At 36.8% G+C, this 23,581-nt stretch overlaps 5 protein-coding genes across 10 annotated transcripts; 3 read left to right on the forward strand and 2 right to left on the reverse strand.

Moving 5' to 3' along the window:
- Positions 1-1,866: 1,866 nt before the first annotated feature.
- Positions 1,867-2,994, forward strand: LOC122398569 (ATP synthase subunit delta, mitochondrial). 2 transcript variants are annotated; one of them, XM_043398578.1, is made up of 4 exons: positions 1,867-1,982; positions 2,215-2,343; positions 2,428-2,625; positions 2,733-2,994. In XM_043398578.1, the coding sequence occupies exons 2-4, from the start codon at positions 2,224-2,226 to the stop codon at positions 2,898-2,900; spliced, it is 486 nt and encodes a 161-aa protein (XP_043254513.1). In that variant the 5' UTR covers positions 1,867-1,982; positions 2,215-2,223; the 3' UTR covers positions 2,901-2,994. The 2 variants fall into 2 exon arrangements, with proteins under 2 accessions (XP_043254513.1, XP_043254523.1); XM_043398588.1 differs by lacking the exon at positions 1,867-1,982 and having other exon boundaries at positions 1,989-2,343.
- Positions 2,995-3,176: 182 nt separating this feature from the next.
- On the reverse strand, positions 3,177-8,362 carry LOC122398509. The gene is given in 6 exon segments (XM_043398438.1): positions 3,177-4,424; positions 4,427-5,906; positions 5,985-6,171; positions 6,437-6,719; positions 7,234-7,457; positions 8,118-8,362. Coding segments are annotated over 6 exon segments (2,496 nt in total). The 5' UTR covers positions 8,348-8,362; the 3' UTR covers positions 3,177-4,332.
- A 2,323-nt stretch (positions 8,363-10,685) lies between these two features.
- Positions 10,686-14,664, forward strand: LOC122398558 (pyridoxal kinase). Of its 4 annotated transcripts, none has more exons than XR_006259195.1 (8): positions 10,686-10,821; positions 11,995-12,094; positions 12,193-12,336; positions 12,412-12,532; positions 12,618-12,760; positions 13,974-14,153; positions 14,222-14,383; positions 14,539-14,664. XR_006259195.1 is itself a non-coding variant. In XM_043398556.1 (7 exons), the coding sequence occupies exons 1-7, from the start codon at positions 10,729-10,731 to the stop codon at positions 14,329-14,331; spliced, it is 891 nt and encodes a 296-aa protein (XP_043254491.1). In that variant the 5' UTR covers positions 10,686-10,728; the 3' UTR covers positions 14,332-14,445. The 4 variants fall into 4 exon arrangements, 1 of the variants encoding a protein (XP_043254491.1); XR_006259197.1 differs by having other exon boundaries at positions 14,510-14,648; XR_006259199.1 differs by having other exon boundaries at positions 14,444-14,583.
- LOC122398476 (DNA-directed RNA polymerase III subunit RPC2) lies at positions 14,328-23,559 on the reverse strand. Of its 2 annotated transcripts, none has more exons than XM_043398368.1 (16): positions 23,509-23,559; positions 18,683-18,837; positions 18,440-18,587; positions 18,083-18,374; positions 17,849-18,006; positions 17,684-17,789; positions 17,421-17,606; positions 17,240-17,353; positions 16,950-17,150; positions 16,591-16,868; positions 16,379-16,518; positions 15,715-16,307; positions 15,387-15,633; positions 15,147-15,311; positions 14,949-15,079; positions 14,328-14,846 (listed from the first exon to the last, which is right to left on the reverse strand). In XM_043398368.1, the coding sequence occupies exons 4-16, from the start codon at positions 18,371-18,373 to the stop codon at positions 14,463-14,465; spliced, it is 2,994 nt and encodes a 997-aa protein (XP_043254303.1). In that variant the 5' UTR covers position 18,374; positions 18,440-18,587; positions 18,683-18,837; positions 23,509-23,559; the 3' UTR covers positions 14,328-14,462. The 2 variants fall into 2 exon arrangements, with proteins under 2 accessions (XP_043254303.1, XP_043254294.1); XM_043398359.1 differs by lacking the exon at positions 23,509-23,559 and adding an exon at positions 18,914-19,424 and having other exon boundaries at positions 18,440-18,616.
- On the forward strand, positions 19,764-23,443 carry LOC122398514 (isovaleryl-CoA dehydrogenase, mitochondrial). The gene is made up of 8 exons (XM_043398452.1): positions 19,764-19,941; positions 20,151-20,240; positions 20,313-20,534; positions 21,057-21,384; positions 21,500-21,593; positions 22,624-22,714; positions 22,787-22,955; positions 23,021-23,443. The coding sequence occupies exons 1-8, from the start codon at positions 19,801-19,803 to the stop codon at positions 23,152-23,154; spliced, it is 1,269 nt and encodes a 422-aa protein (XP_043254387.1). The 5' UTR covers positions 19,764-19,800; the 3' UTR covers positions 23,155-23,443.
- Positions 23,560-23,581: the final 22 nt, after the last annotated feature.

A 23,581-nucleotide genomic window follows, 5' to 3' on the forward strand; every position in this document is an offset into this window, starting at 1 on the left:
AGAGACACCTTGTGCGTCGTTTGAATAAAATGCACAAGGCAGAAACAATTTGGAAGAAAATATTTATATCTTTTATATTTCTCGAGTGACATTTTACCATTACCTAATATCGCGACATCTATGTATATTAACGGTGAAGCAATATTTCTCAGGATATTAGAAGGACAGTGTAACCGTACGTCTGTATGTTTACTTGCATTCGCGGGTTTTTTGCAACGAACCCCCTATTCGTTTTACTTTGATACTTTCCTGATAGTCAGTTACGAGGAACACGCAAATTATTCCGCAAGGTGGTGGCACCTGTCGGATTCGTAATCGTCGGGTAACATACACACAGGCGCCGAGGATACGAATTCTATCATATATCATTTTAAGCGCCAATTACAGACAGCAATAATTCTTATTATTGCAATAGTGATAGAATAATTCCAACATCTGGTACGATCGATTTTGATACGATGTTATCAGAAAAAATCGATGTGATAAACATAGCAAATTCGAATTTGATATAATTATACGAGAATTTTTAAAGTTTTTGTGATACATGATACAGTAGCAATGACGGTGATTTCAACGAAGAGATTTTAATTCATTGCGACCTTTCTTTATCAGGCATTGAAATCTATCGTTGCTTAGCGAACCAAATCTTCCACCCACGTGAAACACGTTACTCAACCTATAAATCAGTTACCTTTTATAATGACGTAGTGTTTTGTCGCGGGAGAGCAAACCATTTTTCCGTTATTATCGATATTATTGTGCATTGTTCTTCGTTCTTCAGAAACTAGTCAATTTCTCGTAACAATCGAAATATTTTAGGTGGTCAAAATTTTGGACGAAGTAAGAGAATAAATGTTAATCGGCACAATAAGACATACACATAATTTGGGATTATATTTCCCACCGAATCCATGCTTATTCTAATTCTATTTTCTGTCTCACTTCCTCTAGTGTTCATTTGTGTAACCTGTTGCTAATATTGCGAGTTACATGAAAATGGTAATGGGGCCCCAGAAAAGTGGGCCACAAAAATATATTGAATGCAAGGTCACAGACGAGGTATACGAGCAGACCTTACATTTCATGAACTTTCGTGACCCAATCTGACTGCCATACCGACCTGTTAATTCGGACGTGACTTTAGCGTCCTCTTCTCATGGATGACGGTCAGTTGGCGAACTATTCGCCGAATTAATATTAACACATTACCGACCGATAGCCTATTAATCGACTTTTTTACCGGCCAACACATACCGACCGATAGCGTATTAATCAACTTCTTTACCGGCCAACGCTTACCGACCGATAGCGTATTAATCAACTTCTTTACCGACCAACGCTTACCGACCGATAGCCGATTAATCAACCGCTACCGGTCGGTAAAGTGTTAATGGGCTGATAGCTGTAGTGTGTACATAAATACATGTGAGAAATTCATTTCTAAATCTGTTGGTAATGTTGCAAATGACACGAAAATAGTAATGGAGTTTTGAGACCCCATAAAAATGGGCCGAAAAAATACATTGAAAGATCTACTCGTATACCTTGTCTCTGACAATACTCTAGAATCTTTGATGACTCGATGAGAATCAATACTAACCTAGCGAAGAAGCTCTATATTCATGATGACCTATGCAAAGCGGATCGCAGCCAATTTGCTAATATTATTTAGTTTTTAATTAATAATTGCATTACCCAGCTAAGAGCGATACGATTATTAATTAAACGGTAAATAATATTACCCAGGTCTCACCACGTGGAGGTTGCTGCGAATGGAGACCCGTTCTAACCAATTCCCAACAATCCCAACCACCCTCTTGAAAATGCACGCTTGCGCATGCGCTGCAATATTTCAGCAGTCGCGCCATCGAACGAGTAAAACGGAAACACTTTTTGTCGTCTGCAAGACAAGTAGGTTCATCTTACGTTTGACTTCGTTCATCTTCAGTTATATCTGTGATATCTCCTATAACTAAAATACGGTACGAAACACGGTTGATTAAACGGACAAGTTCGTTGAACTTGCATTTAGAAAGTATAGACGATCCACGCTCAGTAAATATATCTAGTTAATTTAACGTGCGCGATTGTAGAAAGATGGGTTATGCATGTATGTCGATCTTGTGATGTAATCGGTTCTGCCCATTCTTCGAACATAAATATTGTTTGTCGTAACAGTTCCCATTAAATATTACAAACGATCTTTGATTGCAGTACGTTAAAATGGCCACTCTCGCTCGTAATTTGCGCCCCTACTTGAGGTACATTCGGAATCACAGAACTTACGCCGACGCGGCGCCTGCCAGCGATCAAATAAAATTTACCTTCGCTGGAGCTAATCAGGTATGAATAAATATATGCGTAACTCTATTAAATATGCATTCTTTCGAATTAAAATTTGTAAATTTTTAATGACATCTGCAATAGGTATTTTACGATCAAGCTGTTATCAAACAAGTGGATGTACCATCGTTCTCTGGTTCATTTGGTATTTTACCGAAACACGTTCCCACATTAGCTGTACTGAAGCCTGGCGTAGTCACAGTCTACGAAGAAGGCGGAGATACCAAAAAAATTTTCGTTTCCTCCGGAACAGTCACTATAAACGAAGATAATAGTATACAGGTATATTAGTAACGTATTATATTATGGGGAAAAAGAAAGACAAATATTTATCTAGTCTTTGTTAATATGTTAATAAAAATATCCTTAAACGTTTTGAAAACTTATAGATTTTGGCAGAGGAAGCGCATCCGGTAGAGAATCTTGACAGTTCTGCGGCTAGAGACGTGCTCAGCCAAGCTCAGCAACAGCTTTCGTCCGCATCGTCCGAACAGGACAAAGCTGCGGCAGGCATTGCTGTTGAAGTTGCGGAAGCTCTAGTACAGGCCGCTCAATAAGCATTACACGGATATTGTATAAATGTAAAATCATTATTCTCTGTTATTCGATCTTAGGGCATGTATTCACCACATTTCTGTCACGATTCTGTATAAAAATACAGTAACAATAAAAAGATATTAATAAATTATGTATCGATTTTTTTATCGCAGAAAAAAAAAATAACAATACATAACTTCATGGTATAATTTATTAAATGTTAGTCAAATGTTACTTAATCATAACACGATAAACTTTCTCTTCTAAAAACTATTTAGGTACATTGATTTTGTTGCATTCAACAAGTATTTATTAACAGCCGCAAAGAATTTCACACCAAAATTATAAAACCAGTTTCATTCTATCGTACCGATTTGCTTCTCATTGAATTTCGTATACTTTTTACAGCGAGCATAACTTAATTTTTAACATCGTTTACACGATTTCTTTTGTATTACAATCTGAGGTGAAATACCTTTAAGCGTTTATTTGGCGCGTTATATCTTCTCTAAGTATTGTGCATTAGAAAACAATTACTAAACAATAAATATTTTATCTCGACTACTATCTATAGTATTTAGTACATTACACATAATCGATGGTTTCTTTTTTCTTCTGTTTAAATAAATACCACGCGAGTCGATGAATATCATTCTTTCCTAAAATTTAATGACTTAAAATGTTTTTTACAACCATCACTATGTATAAAAAGATGATATGTACTTACATGATATTTGTACATATATTTCGTGTACCTTCCTGTATCATAAATATTTCTCTAAAATATCGATATTTTATTGCCGTTCGATACGTTAAAACAATAGAGCTTTCCTTTCTACGAACTATGCAACAGCAATATTGTATATACGTAAAAGTTTTTAAGTAAAAAATCTACAAATATATTGGCACGCAATAAAATGTATAACATATACACTTCGTTCAGCGAAAAGTAGTCTGTGAATAAAACCAAATGACTTGCGACTGGAGCTCGTCGGTCCATTATGTTTTTTGCCCGAAAATATATTGCAAAGGTCGTTATTTTAATTTTTTATGTACATCAATTTATTTTATATCTTTAAAAATGTTCGCTCATAGACTCTACTCGCTCAGAACTTTAATTATCATAGATAATTAGTTGAGGGAACAGCATCCCGCCATTTCGATCCAATCGCAAGTCACGCGGTGTTCCCTGTTATAATTTTTTCTCCTTGCTGGACGAAGTATATGTATATATAGCATCTACGTAATAAAGTCTCTTGAAATATAGTACAGGTATGTACATACAGTCCCAATACTCTCAATTTGTCCTAGGTAACATTTTCTTTTTTTAAAATTAACATCCACGTGAAAAAAAAAAATCGCGTTTAAAGCTAAGCAAGCTACTCTATAGATCACGATAAATAACAAATCCTTACTAAAGATTTATGCAAAAATATGTTTCTTCTGGCATGACTAGTTGCATAATAAAACGTTTGTTTCATTGGTTTTCTTTTTTTTTTTTGTTAAATTACGTCTCGTCGACGACGGGATCAGTTTTTCCCTACGCACGTTACATTGTTGGAACTTTTGCAACAATTACGACTGAACACTTCTTGAAATTGCTGCAACGTTTTCAGACAGATGACCACGCAACAGGAGCCACAACCGCCGAGCTCGTTGTCGCATAGACAGTCGGTTTGCAAAGAGGACACGAAATCGTTCACCACTTTCGGTAATACGTCTTTCTCGTTGAATTCCGTCGGCGGACTGTTCAAGCAATTTTGACAATTCTGCAAGTAATAGCATTTGCAATCAATGCATTTGCATATGTCCGCGTCGGCGGTGATCTCTTGCAAAACGTTCCTGCTTTTTTTTACCCTTGTCCTGTCATCTTTTTGCCTGTCGTTAACATTCTCTCGACAATGCGTGGTTTCCGTGCTCGCGGTGATGCTCTCCGCGTCTACTAAATCAACGTTGTCCAAGTGTTGCAACGATTCCAATTGGTTCTCCAGTTGCAACGGGTATGGTTCTGGCTCGACCAGATCGACCAGCGAATGAACAGCTGTTGGGAAAGCATTTAGTTCCGACCACGACTGTCTTCTCAGAGCAGAGGGCGTCGCCAGCGCGATTACATCTATCCAAGGGGAAGGTATTTCCTCTTCGGACGCTACAGCTAATTCGATAGCTTCCGACTGTGCAGTCGCAACAACGCTGGTATTCAACGACTGTTCAACTTCGTTGAGTGATCCGGTTCGCAAGGCGCCATTAACGAATGATATATTTTCTATCTCGCTATCAAAAAGCTGCGTCTCGCTCGAGGAACTAATTATTTCTGACGGATGACTAGTAATTGAATCCTTGCTGTACAAAGTTCCATTATTGTTATCTACGTCCACGTTTGATTCGTTATTGTACGTCTCCTCGGTCATGGATACACGATTCTTATATCGCTGCACGTCGCTTGTAAAATCCGTTCCCCCCGATATGTGAGCGATCGTGTTCTGCAAGCCATCCTGTATAATTTTCTGCTCCAAATTTATCGAGTTCGATTTCATTGCATTCGCTTTGCTATCCTGCGTTTCCGTTGCAGGATCAGACGTATATTCTTCGTTCCGATCTTGCAAATTCAAATCGTTTACTTCGTCGAATATTTTAAATTTATCGTAACTTTTATCGTTGTTAAAATTATCGATCGTGTGCTCGTTAAAGTTATTTAGAATGATATTTTCCGACGCGAGGAGCGTCACTTTAACAGTTTCGTCCGAGTCTTCCGTGCTTTTGGCGTTGATATTATAGTCGAGCTCTTTATCGAGACTGTTCCGACTTAAGATATCCAACATACCGTTTGCGGGAGCTGGCTGATCGTTTACATTTTCCGTGGATAGGTAAGTTACACTTTTGTTATTTTTCCTACTACTAGATAATGGTATAATAGCATAAGATGGCACGTTTCTGTTCTTAGGAGTTATTTCAACGACATCGATTTTCGACTTTAATAAATCACTGTTTCTTTGGTTTCCGCTATCGTCTTGATTCCCTTCCTGTTTCTGTGACAAAATAACGTAACATCATGCATACATTCAACCGTACGTAAAGGTTTTCTTTTTAACGACTACGACACATACTGTTTCATCGTTATTAATCGTTCTCTTGTGAGTTTTCAAGTGACTCTTCAGACTGTGAGGCGTGGTAAAGGATCGTTTACAATTTTCATAAGTACACACATAAGGTCGTTCACCCGTATGCGTCCTCTTATGCGTTTTCAAATGATGCGATGCCGTGAAAGCTTTACCACAACCTTTTTCTCGACACCTGAAAAAATAGCTTGTTATTCCGCGTACACGTCGTACGCAATGTACATAACATCACATTGTGATATAATATAAAAATATGGTAATGTGTCTAACACATTAACATCCAACCTGTATCGATTGCAAATCAAGAATTCGATAAGTTTCAAATTACTTTAATCTTCTTGAAATATATGTATATTAAAAATACAATATGCAGGCAAAATTAAGCGAAAAATCGAGTGTTTAATTAATAATTAAAAATATATAAAAAAAAAAAAACATACTTGTACGGTCTTTCTTGAGTATGAGTACGAATATGTTTCTTGAGATCGCTTAAAGTAGTGAAGAATTTAACGCATCCAGTCTCTTCGCAGTTAAATGTATTGCCACTGTGTAGTCTTTGGTGAGCTCTCAGTCTGTAAAGGGTATTGAATGCTTTCTCGCAGCCTTTGTGATTGCACTCAAACGGTTTTACTTTCGTGTGTACCCTAACATGAATCTTTAGGCTGTACGACGTGAGAAAGGCCTTGCCACAATTTGGTTCTGCGCATTTAAACCGATACTCGCCTGAAAGTTTTTAGAATTCCCTCCGCATAAAAAGTTTGCTGGGCTACCTATTGCTTGCGGTATCTGAAAGCCATGCAGGTCGAAGCGATCCCTTTATACCAGCAGTGACGACTTCATAATAAATAAGACTATACGTAAGAGAACTTTTTTCTAAAGCGCAAACACACACCGTACATACAGATTTGTTTAGAGCACGAAAACTAATATTAATAACGATGACATTTCTCGCACCTACCTTATATCCTTCAATCTGAGAAAGCACGAAAAGGACATATACAAATTAGTATGTGTTACGATAGTTATGTAAGCGCAACAAGCAATCCATATATTATTTAATATTGTATACACGAAATAACGATTGTTAACGAAAATAATCTCTAATTATAATTATAATAGATACGTTATTTAAAAGTACACGATATTCGAGGTATTAGTAACATTTTTCATAGTCATTCATTCTCGTAATAAAAATATTTTTAACTTCTTCGAGTTAACAATTATTTAAAAATGTTACCTTTATGGGCTTTCATGTGAGTGCGCAAATTTCCAACTGTACTGTAAGTTCTATTACATCCCTCGTATTCGCAGGTATAACGACCGATGTGTTTTTGACTGGTGTCTGAAACTGTGCTTTCAATTTTGATGGTTGTGTACAACAATTCGCTCGGTAAAATATCATCCTGATCGGAATGGATTCCCATATAAATCTCGTGTGGACTAATGGTATGATGTATCGACCTGTAAGAAAGTAGAAACGTTATTTAGCGATATACATCTATAAACTCGTTCGTGGAAATAATTTTGACATACGTAACGCGGACTAATTTTACCAACAAAATATATATTCACCAAGCATGAGTAACACTTAGTCGAATGCATTGTTACTTGCGACTACTCCTAAGCTAAATTTATAACATAGTAATATTGCATTTATATACGCACGGATAGTCCATATCTAACAATTAATAATGTTCTCTCGTAAATAAATCAACATCGTACGTTTAAAAATTGATTTTTTAACTTTAACGATAAACTATATTTATGGACACAGTGTAACCAGTATTAAATCTACAGTTTACATTTTATAAAAATTGAAAGAAAATACAACTACACGTATATTAAATAATTCCTATTCGATGATGTATACTTAATGGTAAATATCAAAGAAACATTCATCCGACATTGAATAAATGAAAGTAATAAATAAAAGTAAGGGTCTAATTTCAAAATACGTTATATCCTTATAAGGACGGGATACAAAATACCGCTTGCCGTGTAAATGAATAGGTTACAAATCACTTTTGTTCGCTCCCTTGTTTTGTTTTCGTTCTTAGCGAAACGATTGTCAAGAAAGACGTTCGTTTCGTAGGAAGAAAAATAAAATTCAAGTAATCTTACCCCGTAGTGTTGTCATTAGGTAGCCTTTCGTCGATAGGAGTATCGTCATCGGAATACTTTTCATAATCGAACACGGCACTCTGTTCGTAAGCTATACCAAAATTGGTCAAGTCTAAGCTATCATCGAGGCAATCCTGAAGATCGTGTGTCACAAGAATGTTATCAAAATTCCCCTCGATATCGTCGGCATTCTCGATCTCTTGGAATCTCTCGCCTTCCCACGTCGCCATACTTTTTCTGGCTGCACAAACAAATCACGAGGTATGCAATACGAACGTAGACGCGCCGCCAAATTTCCTCCATAATTTTACGAGAGCTACTCGATCGGTACGCCGTATCTTCCATTTCGATATCATCCATGCGAACAACTCGATGTACGGTATAACCACAGACGAAGTATAAGAGTAGACCTTTCACCCAATGTATTTTTTCAGCTCATTTTTCGCGGGCTCTAGAGCCCCCATTACCATTTTCATGTAACTCGCAACATTACCAACAGGTTACACAAACGAACACAAGAGGAAGTGAGACGGACAATGAAATTACGCAAACATTCCTGGCCACACGTTAGATTGTAATGGACCCCCGCAACCGAAAATAATTTTTCCAGAACGATTTGAAAGTATGTAATTTCACCGAAAAATTTCAGCAACTACTCGAATTTTTTTCTCAAAACTGCGTAGGATTTCGGGGATATGTGTATTCACCAAAAATGCTTGTAATTGACCCCTGCAATGGAAAATAATTTTTCCAGAACGATTTGAAATTTTTTAATTTTATCGAAAAATTGCATACCTTCTCGAATTTTTTTCTCGAAACCGGGAAGGATTTCAAGTGTATGTCTAATGACCGAAAATGATTGTAATGGACCCCCGCAACCGAAAATAATTTTTCCAGAACGATTTGAAAGTATGTAATTTTGGTCGAAAAATTGCATACCTTCCTGAATTTTTTTCTCGAAACCGGGAAGGATTTCAAGTGTATGTCTAATGACCAAAAATGATTGCAATTGACTCCTGCGATCGAAAATAATTTTTCCAGAGTGATTCGAAACTTTTCAATTTCGCCGAGAAATTTAGGCACCTACACCCTTGTCGATTATTCCTTAAAAATTTGTTTTTGATTTTTAGTAATTTTCTTTGACGCCGTATAGAAAAGTTGTCTAATACTTTTTTGTAGGTGCCGATGAGCTGTACTTCAGAAAAAAGTTTCATTTAGATATATTCACTATTGTAAGTATTACAGTCGTTTGAAAATTGCAGCTGTCTGCCCATGAATCTAATTCAGTGAATAGTTTCTCAACTGACCGCCATCCGTGAGAAGAGGTCGCTGAAATCGCCTCCGAATTTTCAGGTCGGTATGGCAGTCAGATTGGGCCACGAAAGTTCATAAGGTTAAATGTCTACTCGTATACCTCGTCTGTGACCTTGCATCCAATACATTTTTGTGGCCCACTTTTCTAGGGCTTCAGAGCCCCATTACCATTTTCATGTAACTCGCAACATTACCAACAGGTTACACAAACGAACACAAGAGGAAGTGAGACGGACAATGAAATTACGCAAACATTCCTGGCCACACGTTATATTTTCGGTAAAGAATTTTTTTCTCGAAAGTACGTAGAATTTCAGGGGTATGTGTAATGACCGAAAATGATTGTAATGGACCCCCGCAACCGAAAATAATTTTTCCAGAACGATTTGAAAGTATGTAATTTTGGTCGAAAAATTGCATACCTTCCTGAATTTTTTTCTCGAAACCGGGAAGGATTTCAAGTGTATGTCTAATGACCAAAAATGATTGCAATTGACTCCTGCGATCGAAAATAATTTTTCCAGAGTGATTCGAAACTTTTCAATTTCGCCGAGAAATTTAGGCACCTACGCCCTTGTCGATTATTCCTTAAAAATTCGTTTTTGATTTTTAGTAATTTTCTTTGACGCCGTATAGAAAAGTTGTCTAATACTTTTTTGTAGGTGCCCATGAGCTCTACTTCAGAAAAAAGTTTCATTGAAATATATTCACTATTGTAAGTATTACAGTCGTTTGAAAATTGCAACTGGCTGCCCATGAATCTAATTCAGTGAATAGTTTCTCAACTGACCGCCATCCGTGAGAAGAGGTCGCTGAAATCGCCTCCGAATTTTCAGGTCGGTATGGCAGTCAGATTGGGCCACGAAAGTTCATAAGGTTAAATGTCTACTCGTATACCTCGTCTGTGGTATAACTGACCTTCATAAAGAATATTTCCCTTCCATAAACAATTAAACGTATCAGACCAAACAATAATCGTGTAGTATAAATAATCTTCTAAATACATTTCAAACGCAGTCTTCCGATTTTCGTGGATAAAACTACGTTTCCATCGAACATCGATTTCACCGCAATGAAAATGATCCATGGAGAACCTTGCTTATCGCGAACAATTCTGATAAGACGTTCAACAACACAGCACTGCTATGACTCCCGAGTAGGATAGAAACAAATTCAAATCCACTTTTGAAACTACCTATACAACGCTATATATAATGATGCGTAATGGTGTGCATTGTACAGTTCGCGCCGGATTCGAGGAACATTAACATAGCGTACCGTGTATCAGTCGATCGACATGTGCTCCAAAAAGTCACCGCGAATACTCTCGATACAGAGTCACGTGGTATTCGGTTACGTTGGAAATAAAAGTGCAACATTTCCATTGCAGGTAATCGACACGCCCGCGTTGTAAGACAGAAATCATTCGTACACACCTTCCATGCACATTCACACGACCGAGGTTCGCTTATCTTAAGCCAATTGCGTATGCTCACGAGGCACGCACGGTTTTCATCAATCATCCTCATTTATGGTGAATTTACTTATGATTTCAGACATCGACTCTTACGATATTAAACGATAGAAAAAAAAAAAAGAAAAAGTAAAATAATCATTGCGACCGATACGTAAATAAAATCATACACGTCATTCTCTTTCCAAATGAAAATATTAATACAATAACCGTCTAATGTACAAGGAATATATTCGTCTACGATTTATATGAAATTGCAAATTCGTGGAGAGGTTGGGAATAAGGAGTAGGGGGTGAAACTACCCTACGAAAACTTCAAGCCTCCGATACTGTCCTCGAAATTATTCGATATGTAAGAAAATCTTTTAAAACAATTTTGTATAGTTCCCGTATCGGGGAAACGGATTAATAGAAAAATGAAATAAACAAAAAAAAAGTTATTTATAAACAAGTATCGTTCGCGTGACGCGTGTAAGACTGATCATCGTAGAAGATTTCTACTTGCTCGTTCTCTGTGTTCTCAATTGTCAAAATACATTAACAAGATAAATATTTTAACGGCTGATTTGAAATAAAAACAGTTCGCTTTATATTTTAAAATGTTTTCTTACGCGGAAAAATTGATTTTGTTGAATTTCCTCAAAAAACCATAGATTTCGTATTAAAAACTTCCTTTATGCCCGATAATTTGTAATCAATACAAATGTAAATAATATTCAGTAGCGTAACTAGCAATTCTGGAGCCCAGATACTAAAATTTATGGAAGGATACTTTTAAGGGGTAGCTAATTAATTTTATTACATCAGAGAAAAGAAAATCAAGTGATATTTAAAGGAACGTAGTCAAAAAGCTTATAGAGCAATAATTATTACATCAAATAAAATTTTCGTACAAAATATTTTTGGCGAGACAATTTATATTTAAAAAAAAAAGAAATATTAACCAGAAATTAGCCGATATCGTTTGGCTTTATTCGTTGTAAAATTTGCATGACGCATACCTTTTAGTTTCGTCACTGATAACATTTCATAGATAAAATTTCAAATGTATAATGAAGAAAAAAAAAATAGATAATTCTTTTTCTTTAGTTATTAGGATTTGAGGTAGATGCAATTAATTCTGTTCAACTCTCTAATCATACTGGCTACAAGGTCTTTAAAGGTCAAGTACTAAATGATAAAGATTTAGGTAAGATCAAGTTTCCCCATGACTACAAAATTACAGAAAATGCACACATTTCAAAGGATTTGTTTCCAAGCGTTTTAACGTTAATGATCATTTTCTAGAGGACTTGGTGGATGGCTTAGCACAAAACGATTTAGACAATTACACTCATTTACTCACTGGCTATGTTGGTTCTGCTTCATTTTTGAAGAGAATAGCAGGGGTGGTTCGCGCCTTGAAACGCAAAAATCCCGATCTCATATATGGTAAATAAACATAAACGTAAAAAAATATTGACATTGGCAATTTCATATTAATCACGAATTTTTTTTAACAACAAGTGTGTGATCCTGTTATGGGAGACGATGGAAAAATGTATGTACCCGAGGCACTGAACGAAATTTATAAAAGAGAAATAGTGCCATTGGCAGACATTTTAACACCAAATCAATTTGAAGTGGAGTACGTTGAACCTTTTATTTTTTTTTTTTTTTTTTTTCTTATATAAATTTAGAAGCAGCAACGTTTATACTGGTAATTATTTCAGACTACTAACGGGTATAAAAGTCGGTACAATACCTGAACTACGAAGTGCTATAAAAGAATTACATAAAGCTGGTCCTCAAATAGTAGCCGTCTCGTCAACGGAAATTCATAACAAATTAACAGCAATCTTCAGTACGATAAAAGGTAATAAAATAACAAAAACCATAAGTGTATACAGATGCACGTTCTTCAGGACGTGTCGAAAATCGGAAATCGCGCTTTCTTTCTTATAACCTGGGGAAAAAATTGTAATGAGAGACTCTAGAGGCCAAAATAAGACGAAAATCAAGAATACCAATTTGTTGTTGGAGGCTTCGTTAAAAATTTATTAACGTTTAAAGTTCCGCTCGTAATGAATTTTTTTCTCGAAAATGCGCAGGAATTTGGGGGTACGTCTATTCATAAAAAATGATTGTAATTGACCCCTGCAATGGAAAATATTTTTTCCAGAACGATTCGAAATTTTTGAATTTTGTCGAAAAATTGCATACCTTCTCGAATTTTTTTTTCGAAACCGAGAAGGATTTCAAGTATACGTCTAATGACCAAAAATGATTGTAATTGACCCCCGCAACAGAAAATAATTTTTCCAGAACGATTCGAAAGTTTTCAATTTTGTCAAAAAGTTTGTCCACTTACTGAATTTTTTTCTCGAAAATGGTTAGGATTTCGAGGATATGTCTATTCATCAAAAATGATTGTAATTGACCCCCGCAATCGAAAATAATTTTTTCAGACCGATTTGAAATTTTTTAATTTTATCGAAAAATTGCGTACCTTCTCGAATTTTTTTCTCAAAACTGCGTAGGATTTCGGGGATATGTGTATTCGCCAAAAATGCTTGTAATTGGCCCCTGCAATGGAAAATATTTTTTCCAGAACGATTTGAAATTCTTTAATTTTATCGAAAAATTGCATACCTTCTCGAATTTTTTTCTCGAAACCGGGAAGGATTTCAAGTATATATCTAATGACCAAAAATGATTGTAATTGACCCCCGCAACAGAAAATAATTTTTCCAGAACGATTTGAAATTTTTGAATTTGATCGAAAAATTGCATACCTTCTCGAATTTTTTTCTCGAAACTGGGTAGGATTTCAAGTGTATGTCTAATAACCAAAAATGATTGTAATTGATCCCCACAACAGAAAATAATTTTTCCAGAACGATTCAATAACTTTTTATCGAAGTTTCCATCAACAAATTGGTATTCTTGATTATAGTCTTATTTTGGGATCCAGAATACCCCATTAAAATTTTTCCCATGTGTGGTCGAACATCCTGTACATCACGATTAGAGGAGGAGTCTGCTGCATAAAAATTTTTCTGTACAAAACACAAGGAACTTAATTTCAGACAATAAAGTAATAAAAATCGACATACCAAAAATACCAACTAGCTTCACGGGTTCCGGGGATCTTTTCGCCGCCCTGTTTTTAGCTCACACATACTTGCAAGACAGTATGGAGGCCGCCATCGAAAGGACTGTTAATTCGCTCTATTGCGTTCTATTAGAAACTTACGAACATTCCAAAGGTATTTATTTAAATTGTTACGCATAAATACCTGAGAATAATAATCTTTTTTTTTTGAATTTCCATAAGCATGCCAAGATAAGGAGTCGCAACCTGCAAAGAGGATCGAGTTACGTTTGATACAAAGCAAGAATCACATTGAAAATCCAAAGATGCATCTACACGCTGTGCCTCTTTAACTCCGATTTTGTTACAACTGTGTATACCTTTTAAAATAAGCAGAAACTGTTGGTATGTTTACGATAATATAAATATATTTACATGTATAAATCGCAGTATCTTTTCAAGCAGTTATCGAGAGTGTACAAAATTATTCGCAATAATTTTTCAACGTCAAACGTGGTACGATGTTCATAGATTGTAGTTCTTGGAAAAGTAACTTGCAGGCGTAGGGCATGGAAATCGTGGAAACGCACGAACTGGAACGACAACTGTGACACCAGCCGCTATACGCCATCAAACCACATTTGTTGCATACGTCAACATCGAACGCATCGCTAGATATCATGAGACGCTCTAACAGCATCATGCTGGCACCGTATCCGATCAAACAGTCCCGTTCCATTTCACCTAATCGTAAACCCCCCTCTTTGGCACGACCTTCGGTTGGCTGACGCGTTAAGACGGCTCTTGGACCACGTGCGCGAGCGTGCATTTTATCCTGCACCATGTGCTTCAACTTTTGATAATAAACCTATACGTTTGTAAATATATTTATTAAGAAAGTTAAGCGAATTAACAAAATCAAGCGAATTAACAAAATTAAGCGGATAAACCAAAAATAATGTTGACTCACCGGGCCTGAATAAATATAGGCTTGTAACGGTTCCCCCGTAATACCAGAATAAAAGAAGTCTTTACCTAAATAGTTGTAACCGTGCTTTATCAATTCCTCGCAGACGTCTTCCACTTTCGAACCCCCAAAGGCTGAAACGAAATTATATGTTTACTAAGAAAACAATTACTAAGAAAGAAAGGTTTATTGTAAACGTACCTGTGCCGTAATGAAACTGTCCTTTCACAACGCCAGCTTTGCCAGCGAGCAATTCTATCAATTTACCGACTGTCATACGCGAGGGAAAACCATGGGGATTCATAATCATGTCGGGGCATATACCGTAATCGTTGAACGGCATATCTTCTTGTTCCACGATCAATCCTACGTGTCGTATCATGCACGAACTTCGTTATATACGGAATATTCTAGTACCGTTACTATGATATGTATATTTACCAGTTACGCCCTTCTGTCCGTGTCGACTACTAAACTTGTCGCCTATTTCGGGTCGTCGAGTTTGCCTCAATAATAATTTGATCAAAAATGCATCCTCCGCATTGCTGGAGATCATGACTTTCTCAACGTACGCAGGAACGGGACCCTTAAATACAACTGGAACATCCTTGTACTCGGTTTGTGTTTGCACATTACCGGAATTCACTGGACCAATATTTGCAGAAGGTGATGATTTATTTACCATTACCTACGAACGAAAAAAAAAAAAAAATTTATCCTAAAAAATCTAATTTCTTTGCTATTAAACGTAGGATCCTCGAAATCGAACCTTCCTGTTCTCCGCCATTTCGCCGGGCGCGGCAATTCCATCGCTATCGATAATATCATGCTTCCAAACTGATTTCTTCGTGGTCGAATCTATCAATGGACCCATTATTCGGTCGTACGTTTGATTAGCGTACCTTTTCAACGTGCATTTCGCATTTCGATATATCAAACATCTACCAAACCCTCTATCGATCGAAGCTTTATTCAAGATAAGAGCATCTTCGATATCGTAACCGCTGTACGACATGACAGCCACTGTTGCGTTCTGGCCAGCTGGTAATTTATCGAAATTAATCAATTCTATCGTTCTAGATTTCACCATAGGCGCTTGAGGATACACCAAATTGTACATCAATGTATCGATTCGATTCCGCTGATTATAAGCGATGGTCCCCATTGCCTGTTTACCCATAGCGCATTGGTAAGTGTTTCTTGGACTTTGATTATGATGAGGATACGGTACCAATCCAGCACAGACTCCAAGTAACGTGAAGGGTTCGATTTCTAAATGTGTGGTTCTATTATGAATGTGCGTTTCGTCGAACGCGATGGTGCTATCATTTTCTTCGTTCACGTCCAAGTATTCGATCAAGCCTATCATCAAGATAACGATATTAAATAGATAGATAAAGTTTAGAGCTTTTTTTATTTTTTAACGAACCAACCATCTTGTAAGAAATCCTCAAAACATCGTACACCTTGTTCAAGGAATTTTATATGTTCTTCTTGCACAAGAGGCTCTCCATTTTGTACAATAATGTATGGCCTGCACAGCCGTCCCCCGTCGGAACTGATTTGAATGCATCTAAACACAAGTGAGATAATTCTAAAGAAACTGCACTGTTATAACGTGCAGGTATAACTTTTACACAAGTACCTGTGTTGGTGTTGCGTATATATCGAAACAAAACCATTTATAAGACCTTTTCTACGCAGCAATCTGAACACATACACGAGCCTCCGGTAATTTTTTACTACGCCCAAAATATTACCATTTAGAAATACCATGTAAACATTTTTATTATTGATCTCTTCTCCGCCAAGAATGTTTACGTTTTCGACACCCAAGTTGAATGCTAATCTTATGATCGGTTCCTCGTCAATTTCTGTAGTAATGTGCGTCATAAGAGCCAAATTCTTCACCAAACCGCAACCCTGTGGGAAGTTTGTTTAAAAATGATTTTTACACGTACGGGTTGATAAATTTTTGTTGAGAAATTCATGCGTGATACTAACTTCTCCTTCGGGGGTGTCGCTAGGGCATAGCATTCCCCATTGCGACGGTTGCAAAGATCGGGGACCAGACACTTTTCTGGTTTTCTCAAACTGTGAATTAACTCGCGTCATCATACCAAGCGCCGAGATATACGAGAGTCTGGACAACACTTGAGTAACGCCATGTCGTTCCATTTTGAATCGTTTGATTGTCCAATTACCCTACGAAGAGCAAATTTTTGTTAGAAAAACTGGCCTCTATAAACGTATCCTTTTAATATTCTCGATCAAAGAAAGCATTATTTACTAACGGAAGATATAGCAAAAGCCAATCCATTGGTAATTTGATCCTGTCTCATGTGCTTTACAATGTCGAATTGTGCAGCTTTAATTTTTGGTATGTTTTTGTCAGCTATTTGTTTCAACTAAAAAAGTATTGTAAATCGTAATCTTTATTATAAATACTGATAAAACCTAATAAAACACAATTACCTCCCAATTGAATCTTTTAAACAAATCTTCGAACATCAAAGACAATAGGGAACCTGCCAGTTCTAATCGTTTGTTACCATAATAATCTCTATCGTCTACAAGTTTACCATCGCACTGTGCTTTCATAACTTTACGGATCATCAAAGCGATGTAAGTTGCTTTCACTTTGAAATTAAAATCTATAACCTGTAATGGCAAATATCTCATGGTAGTATACTTTCCCGACATTTTATCGTAATAACAATTACTATCAAATTACTAACAGGAACGTGAGATAAAATGTTAGTCGCTAACACGTCTCTCATTTCATCCGTGATGCTAGCCTTTATTACCGAATATCTTTTCTGTTTCTTTTTATTACTGAGAAACCTGAAACATCATACATGACCAATATCGATAATAAAAATGATTTTATGTGTATGTATTACCTTAAAGCTTGATTTTGAGCAAAAACATTCAGGACATGACACTCCTCCAAGCTGGGTGCAAATTTTTTCATAAATTCTTCTTCCGTGCCGATCAATTGCATAATCTCTTGATCGCTCACAATTCCCATCGCTTTAAATATTATCGTCACGGGAATATCCTTGCGACAAAAAAATACATATATAGTCGTACGACAATATATTTTATAATAGATAATGTATAAGATATTCGCTTACGTCTTGAAACATGTTATGCCTCATGTAATACCTTCCAGCTCTACCAACGATGTTAGTTTTTGTTTTCCTTTCGTGAGTAGAACTGTTACAGGACGCTACAATGTACCCTTTACTATCTTCTTCCAAAATGATTCTATTCTTAAGCATTTGTTCCTGTATAAGAATTACTTTCTCCTGACCGTTTATCACGAAATAACCACCGGGATCGTGCGGACATTCGTTCATCTTTGCCAGTTCAAAATGGGATTTACCATTTAATACGCAATTCGAACTTCTTAACATAATAGGCATTCTGGAAAGCGACGATTAGTTTAATTTACAATTAACATTTTATATACGTTCGTCCAAGATTTATACCTTCCGATCAATAAGTTATTTCTAATTATCGGCTGATGTCCTCTGATGTATTCGATGTCCACCGTAATCGGGGCGGAATAATTTAAATCTCTCAAACGACATTCGTGGGGAGTAGTGGACCGAGTTACATTGAAACCTTCCTCGACATCTGGCAAGCCGACGTGTACGTTTAAATATCTGCGGTACAAAACGCATTACAGAAATAAATAACAGAAATATATCACAGAGAAACCCGATGCATACTTTAGATAAAACAAAGGGTCCGCGTCGCTAAGTACTTTCTCGTTCGCCTTCACGATCTTTTTTATTTCTACGTTTATGAAGTAATTAAACGAATCAATGTGTTGTTTCACGAGACCTTTGCCCTTAAGAAAAGCAGGCACAAGTTTCCATTTATCCTACAAACAAACGAATTCGTTATCGGCTATCTTAAAATAAAGGTGTAAATGTACAAAGAAACATAATCATTCTAACCTGTATATGTTTTACTACTTTGTTATATTTTTGCTCCGTCTTGATGCCATCGTAGGCATTCATTTTCATTTCACCCATTTTTACACACGTTATAGATACAAAATTGTGATATAAAAAATCTAATAAAGTTGATTGAAAAGTTATTCGTTTCTCCTTAACCTTATCACCCGGCAATCGTGCATCAACATCCTAACCTAACCTCACAAACGCGAAACGCTGGTGAGAACCACGCGTAAGTCGTTGATAAATCAAAAACGTAAAGAAAGAAAATGATGGATGATATTTTAGGACGTACACAACGATAAGGTTTAAAAATAGAATCGTTATTTGTTTATTGCGCATACAGAAAACAACGAACACGCAATAAATCTTATTAGCTTACACGTTCCGTTGGTTTCGTAAGGCAATAAGGTTACTTTCGGTATTAAATATTTTACAAATGCATCATGTACACACGTTAGATGTACTTAAATGAAAATTCTTTTATAACGAATAAAAATATCATTCGAAACTTCCGATGGATTTTTATTTTTGTTTACCAAAGAATCATATGCTGTTGCATAAACTGCAGCTGAAACGCATGCATATGTTTAAATTACTCTAGAACGTTTCTCGTTTTTAATTCCTTAAGCATCCGTATTAGATAATTAAAAATAACTTAATCAGAATACGTATCCATATATATGAGACACAAAGAGTGTATTAATTTATTCATATTAACGAAAAGTCAATGAGGCTGCACGATAGAATACATTTATAAAATGATTCGTTCGTATAGTATACACGGTTACACTATGTTTCCTTATCATGTTTACCGTTTAATCATGCGTGACTTCGTATATATATACGGTTCCGGAGATCATTCAGTATATCGAAGCTTAACAAATATGAAGGGTCCCATATGCAAATATACGAGATCACTTCTTCGGAATTTCTCAAAGTTTAATAATAAGTTCAGTGTGAGATGTTCCTCGCAATATTACAAGATAGATGAAAATATATTTGGATTGAATGATGATCAGAAACAGGTTAGTAGGATCGTAACAGAATTGCATGTACATATGTATAGCCAGTCATGTAAAAAGGTCAAGTTCAACGATTACACACACACATATGTTACTCTAGTAGTAAAACGATCGATCGTTGATCAGTATTTTTCAAATTGAAATTTGATTTCAATCATACATATATTCGGGCGTAAAACAACGAAATTAATGAAACGACGTTTTCTTTATAGCTGCGATCATTGGTTTTTAATTTCGCGCAAAAAGAGCTTGCCCCAAAAGCTGACGAGATCGACAGGAAAAACAATTTCGACGATCTCAGAGTGGGTATCGAAGTAATCAACGAAATATCGTTTCGAACGTTAAAAATGTGAAATTGTAAAATCCGTTTTCAGATATTCTGGAAAGAACTGGGCAAATTAGGTCTGCTGGGTATAACGGTGAAGCCAGAATATGGTGGAACCGGTGGCACGTACTTGGATCATGTTATTATTATAGAAGAATTGAGCAGAGCGTCGGCGTCTATAGGAATTAATTATGGCGCGCATTCAAACTTGTGCGTAAATCAAATTCACAGAAACGGCACAGAGGAACAGAAAATGAAGTATCTGCCGAAGGTAAAGGGCGCGATGTAATAAACATAAGTGATTTTTAATCGTAATTTCTATTACACTGTGCAGGGTGTTTGGCCACCTCTGGGAATAATTTTAATGGGAGATACTAGAGACCAAAATGAGACGAAAATCAAGAATACCAATTTGTTGATTGAAGCTTCGTTAAAAAGATATTAACGTTTAAAGTTCCGCCTGTGGAACGGCAATCTGCGAACAGCTGCTTGCACGCGATAGTGGTTCTCACTCAGTGTGAGAAACTCTACTGATTGACGTATCGACAGCCTTGCAGTTTTCTGAGCGTGAACCACTATCGCGCGTGCGCAGCTGCTCGCAGATTGCCGTTCCACAGGCGGAACTTTAAACGTTGATATCTTTTTAACGAAGCTTCAATCAACAAATTACTATTCTTAATTTTCGACTCATTTTGGCCTCTAGAATCTCCCATTAAAATTTTTCTTTTACAATTTAAGAAATACTGTTTTTTGAAAGTGTACTCGTAAAGAAAAACGGTAAATTTTAATGCAGCTTTGTAGCGGGGAACATATGGGGGCACTGGCAATGTCAGAAACAGGATCTGGCTCCGACGTAGTTTCCATGAAACTGAGAGCCGAGAAGAAAGGCGATCACTATGTTTTAAACGGTAACAAATTTTGGATCACGAACGGTCCCGACGCCGACACCCTCGTCGTTTATGCGAAGACGAATCCAAACGCGGAGAAACCACAGCACGGCATTACAGCGTTTATCGTCGAGCGAGAATTCGAGGGGTTCAGCACGGGGCAGAAGTTAGATAAACTGGGAATGCGTGGTTCCAACACCTCCGAGCTTGTCTTCGAAGACTGTAAAGTACCTGGTAATCAATTTCGAACTAACAATGATGTTTCCTTATTTCGAAAGTAACAAACAAGTAACTGGCAATATGTTGTAGCGACTTTGCTCAACTAAAAAATTGTTATCGTCGGTTGCAGCTGAAAACGTGCTCGGAGAAGTGGACAAAGGTGTATACGTTCTTTTCAGCGGTCTAGACTTGGAACGATTGATACTGGCGGGTGCTCCACTGGGGTAAGAATCTTTCAAAATTACCCGGTATATGGTATACAGGGTGTTCGGTCAACCCTGGGAAAAATTTTAATGGGAGATTCTAGGGGCCAAAATAAGACGAAAATCAATAATACCAATTTGTTGATGGAGGCTTTGTTAAAAAGTTATTAACGCTTAAAGTTCCGTCTGTTCTGAATTTTTTTCTCGAAAATGCGCAGGAATTCAGGGGTATGTGTAATGACCGAAAATGATGGTAATGGACCCCCGCAAACGAAAATAATTTTTCCAGAACGATTGGGAATTTTTGAATTTTGTCGAAAAATTGCATACCTTCTTGAATTTTTTTCTCGAAACCGGGAAGGATTTCAAGTGTATGTCTAATGACCAAAAATGATTGTAATTGACCCCAGTAAATGAATATAATTTTTTTAATATGTTTTGAAATTTTTTATTTCGGCTAAAAATTTCAGTACCTACTCGAATTTTTTTCTAGAAACTGGGTAAGATTTCAAGTATATGTCTAATGATCAAAAATGATTGTAATTGACCCCAGTAACTGAATATAATTTTTTTAGTATGTTTTGAAATTTTTTATTTCGGCTAAAAATTTCAGTACCTACTCGAATTTTTTTCTCGAATCTGGATAGGATTTCAAGGGTATGTCTATTCACCAAAAATACTTATAATCGACCCCCGCAGCTAAAAATAATTTTTTCAGAATGATTGTGACTTTTTAATTTTGTCGAAAAATTGCATACCTTCTCGAATTTTTTTCTCGAAACTGGGAAGCATTTCAAGTATATGTCTAATGACCAAAAATGATTGTAATGGACCCCCACAACCGAAAATAATTTTTTCAGAACGATATGAAATTTTTGAATTTAATTGTTAATAACTTTTTAACGAAGCCTCCATCAACAAATTGGTATTCTTGATTTTCGTCTTATTCTAGCCTCTAGAATCTCCCGTTAAAATTTTTCCCAAGGTTGGCCGAACAACCTGCATGTATTGTATGAAATTCATTTCGCGTTTTAACGTATCGTATGTTAAGAATTATTCAGGCGTGTTGCGACGTAACGTTCGAGTACGCCCACGAGAGAAAACAATTTGGTAAACGTCTCGCGGAGTTCCAGCTCATACAGGTAACGGTTGTCACAGCGTCGTTGTTCACCACGATCCTACGACGTATCTACAAAACGATAACGATGTTTTAGGAAAAGATGGCGAACATGTACACGAGCCTGAGCGCCTGCAGAAGTTACTTGTACTCCGTAGCGAGGTCCTGCGACGCCGGGCACGTGAACCGTAAAGATTGCGCCGCTGTGATACTTTACGGCGCCGAATGCGCGACGAAGGCCGCCCTAGACGCGATCCAAGTGCTTGGTAAATTGTTGCATTTCTTCTATTTCATACGGAACGTTTCTCTGAATCTGTACAATTTTCCTCAGGTGGAAACGGCTACATAAACGACTATCCTACTGGAAGATTTTTGAGGGACGCTAAATTGTACGAGATCGGCGCCGGTACCAGCGAGATTCGTCGAATGGTAATCAGCAGAGCGATCACCGAAGAATATTCATGAACATTCACCAACGGAAAAATATATATTACGTTTCACTAGCATCGTCGTAAAATCCTTCGTTTCGTATCGACGAACCACCCCGCATGGCCGACCCAAATTATTTTTAATTCTCTTTCCCGAAGCTTCTCTCCGCGTCGTGGTTCCATTCTTAGCCGGTCGAGCAATCTGTATCATCCGATAGGCGATTAATGGGTCATCGTCATTGCCAATCTGCATATCAATACGACAGATAATGTACACACTTTCTTAGGATACGTGTAAATTGAGATAAATGAGTCACTAGAACGGTCCAGTCTCGAGACTATGATTGACTAACCTTTCGCGCTATAGGCGGCTAATTTAAGTCAAACTTACGTACACTCTCTTCCTCTCGTTTCATCGTGGCCACTCTCTTTTCCTCGTTCCCCTTTCCCTCTTGATCTGGTCC

Source organism: Colletes gigas, unplaced genomic scaffold (genome assembly GCF_013123115.1).
Source record: "Colletes gigas isolate AHSC1104 unplaced genomic scaffold, ASM1312311v1 Colletes_gigas_Sc00002, whole genome shotgun sequence".
NCBI classification, from domain to species: Eukaryota; Metazoa; Arthropoda; class Insecta; order Hymenoptera; family Colletidae; genus Colletes; species Colletes gigas.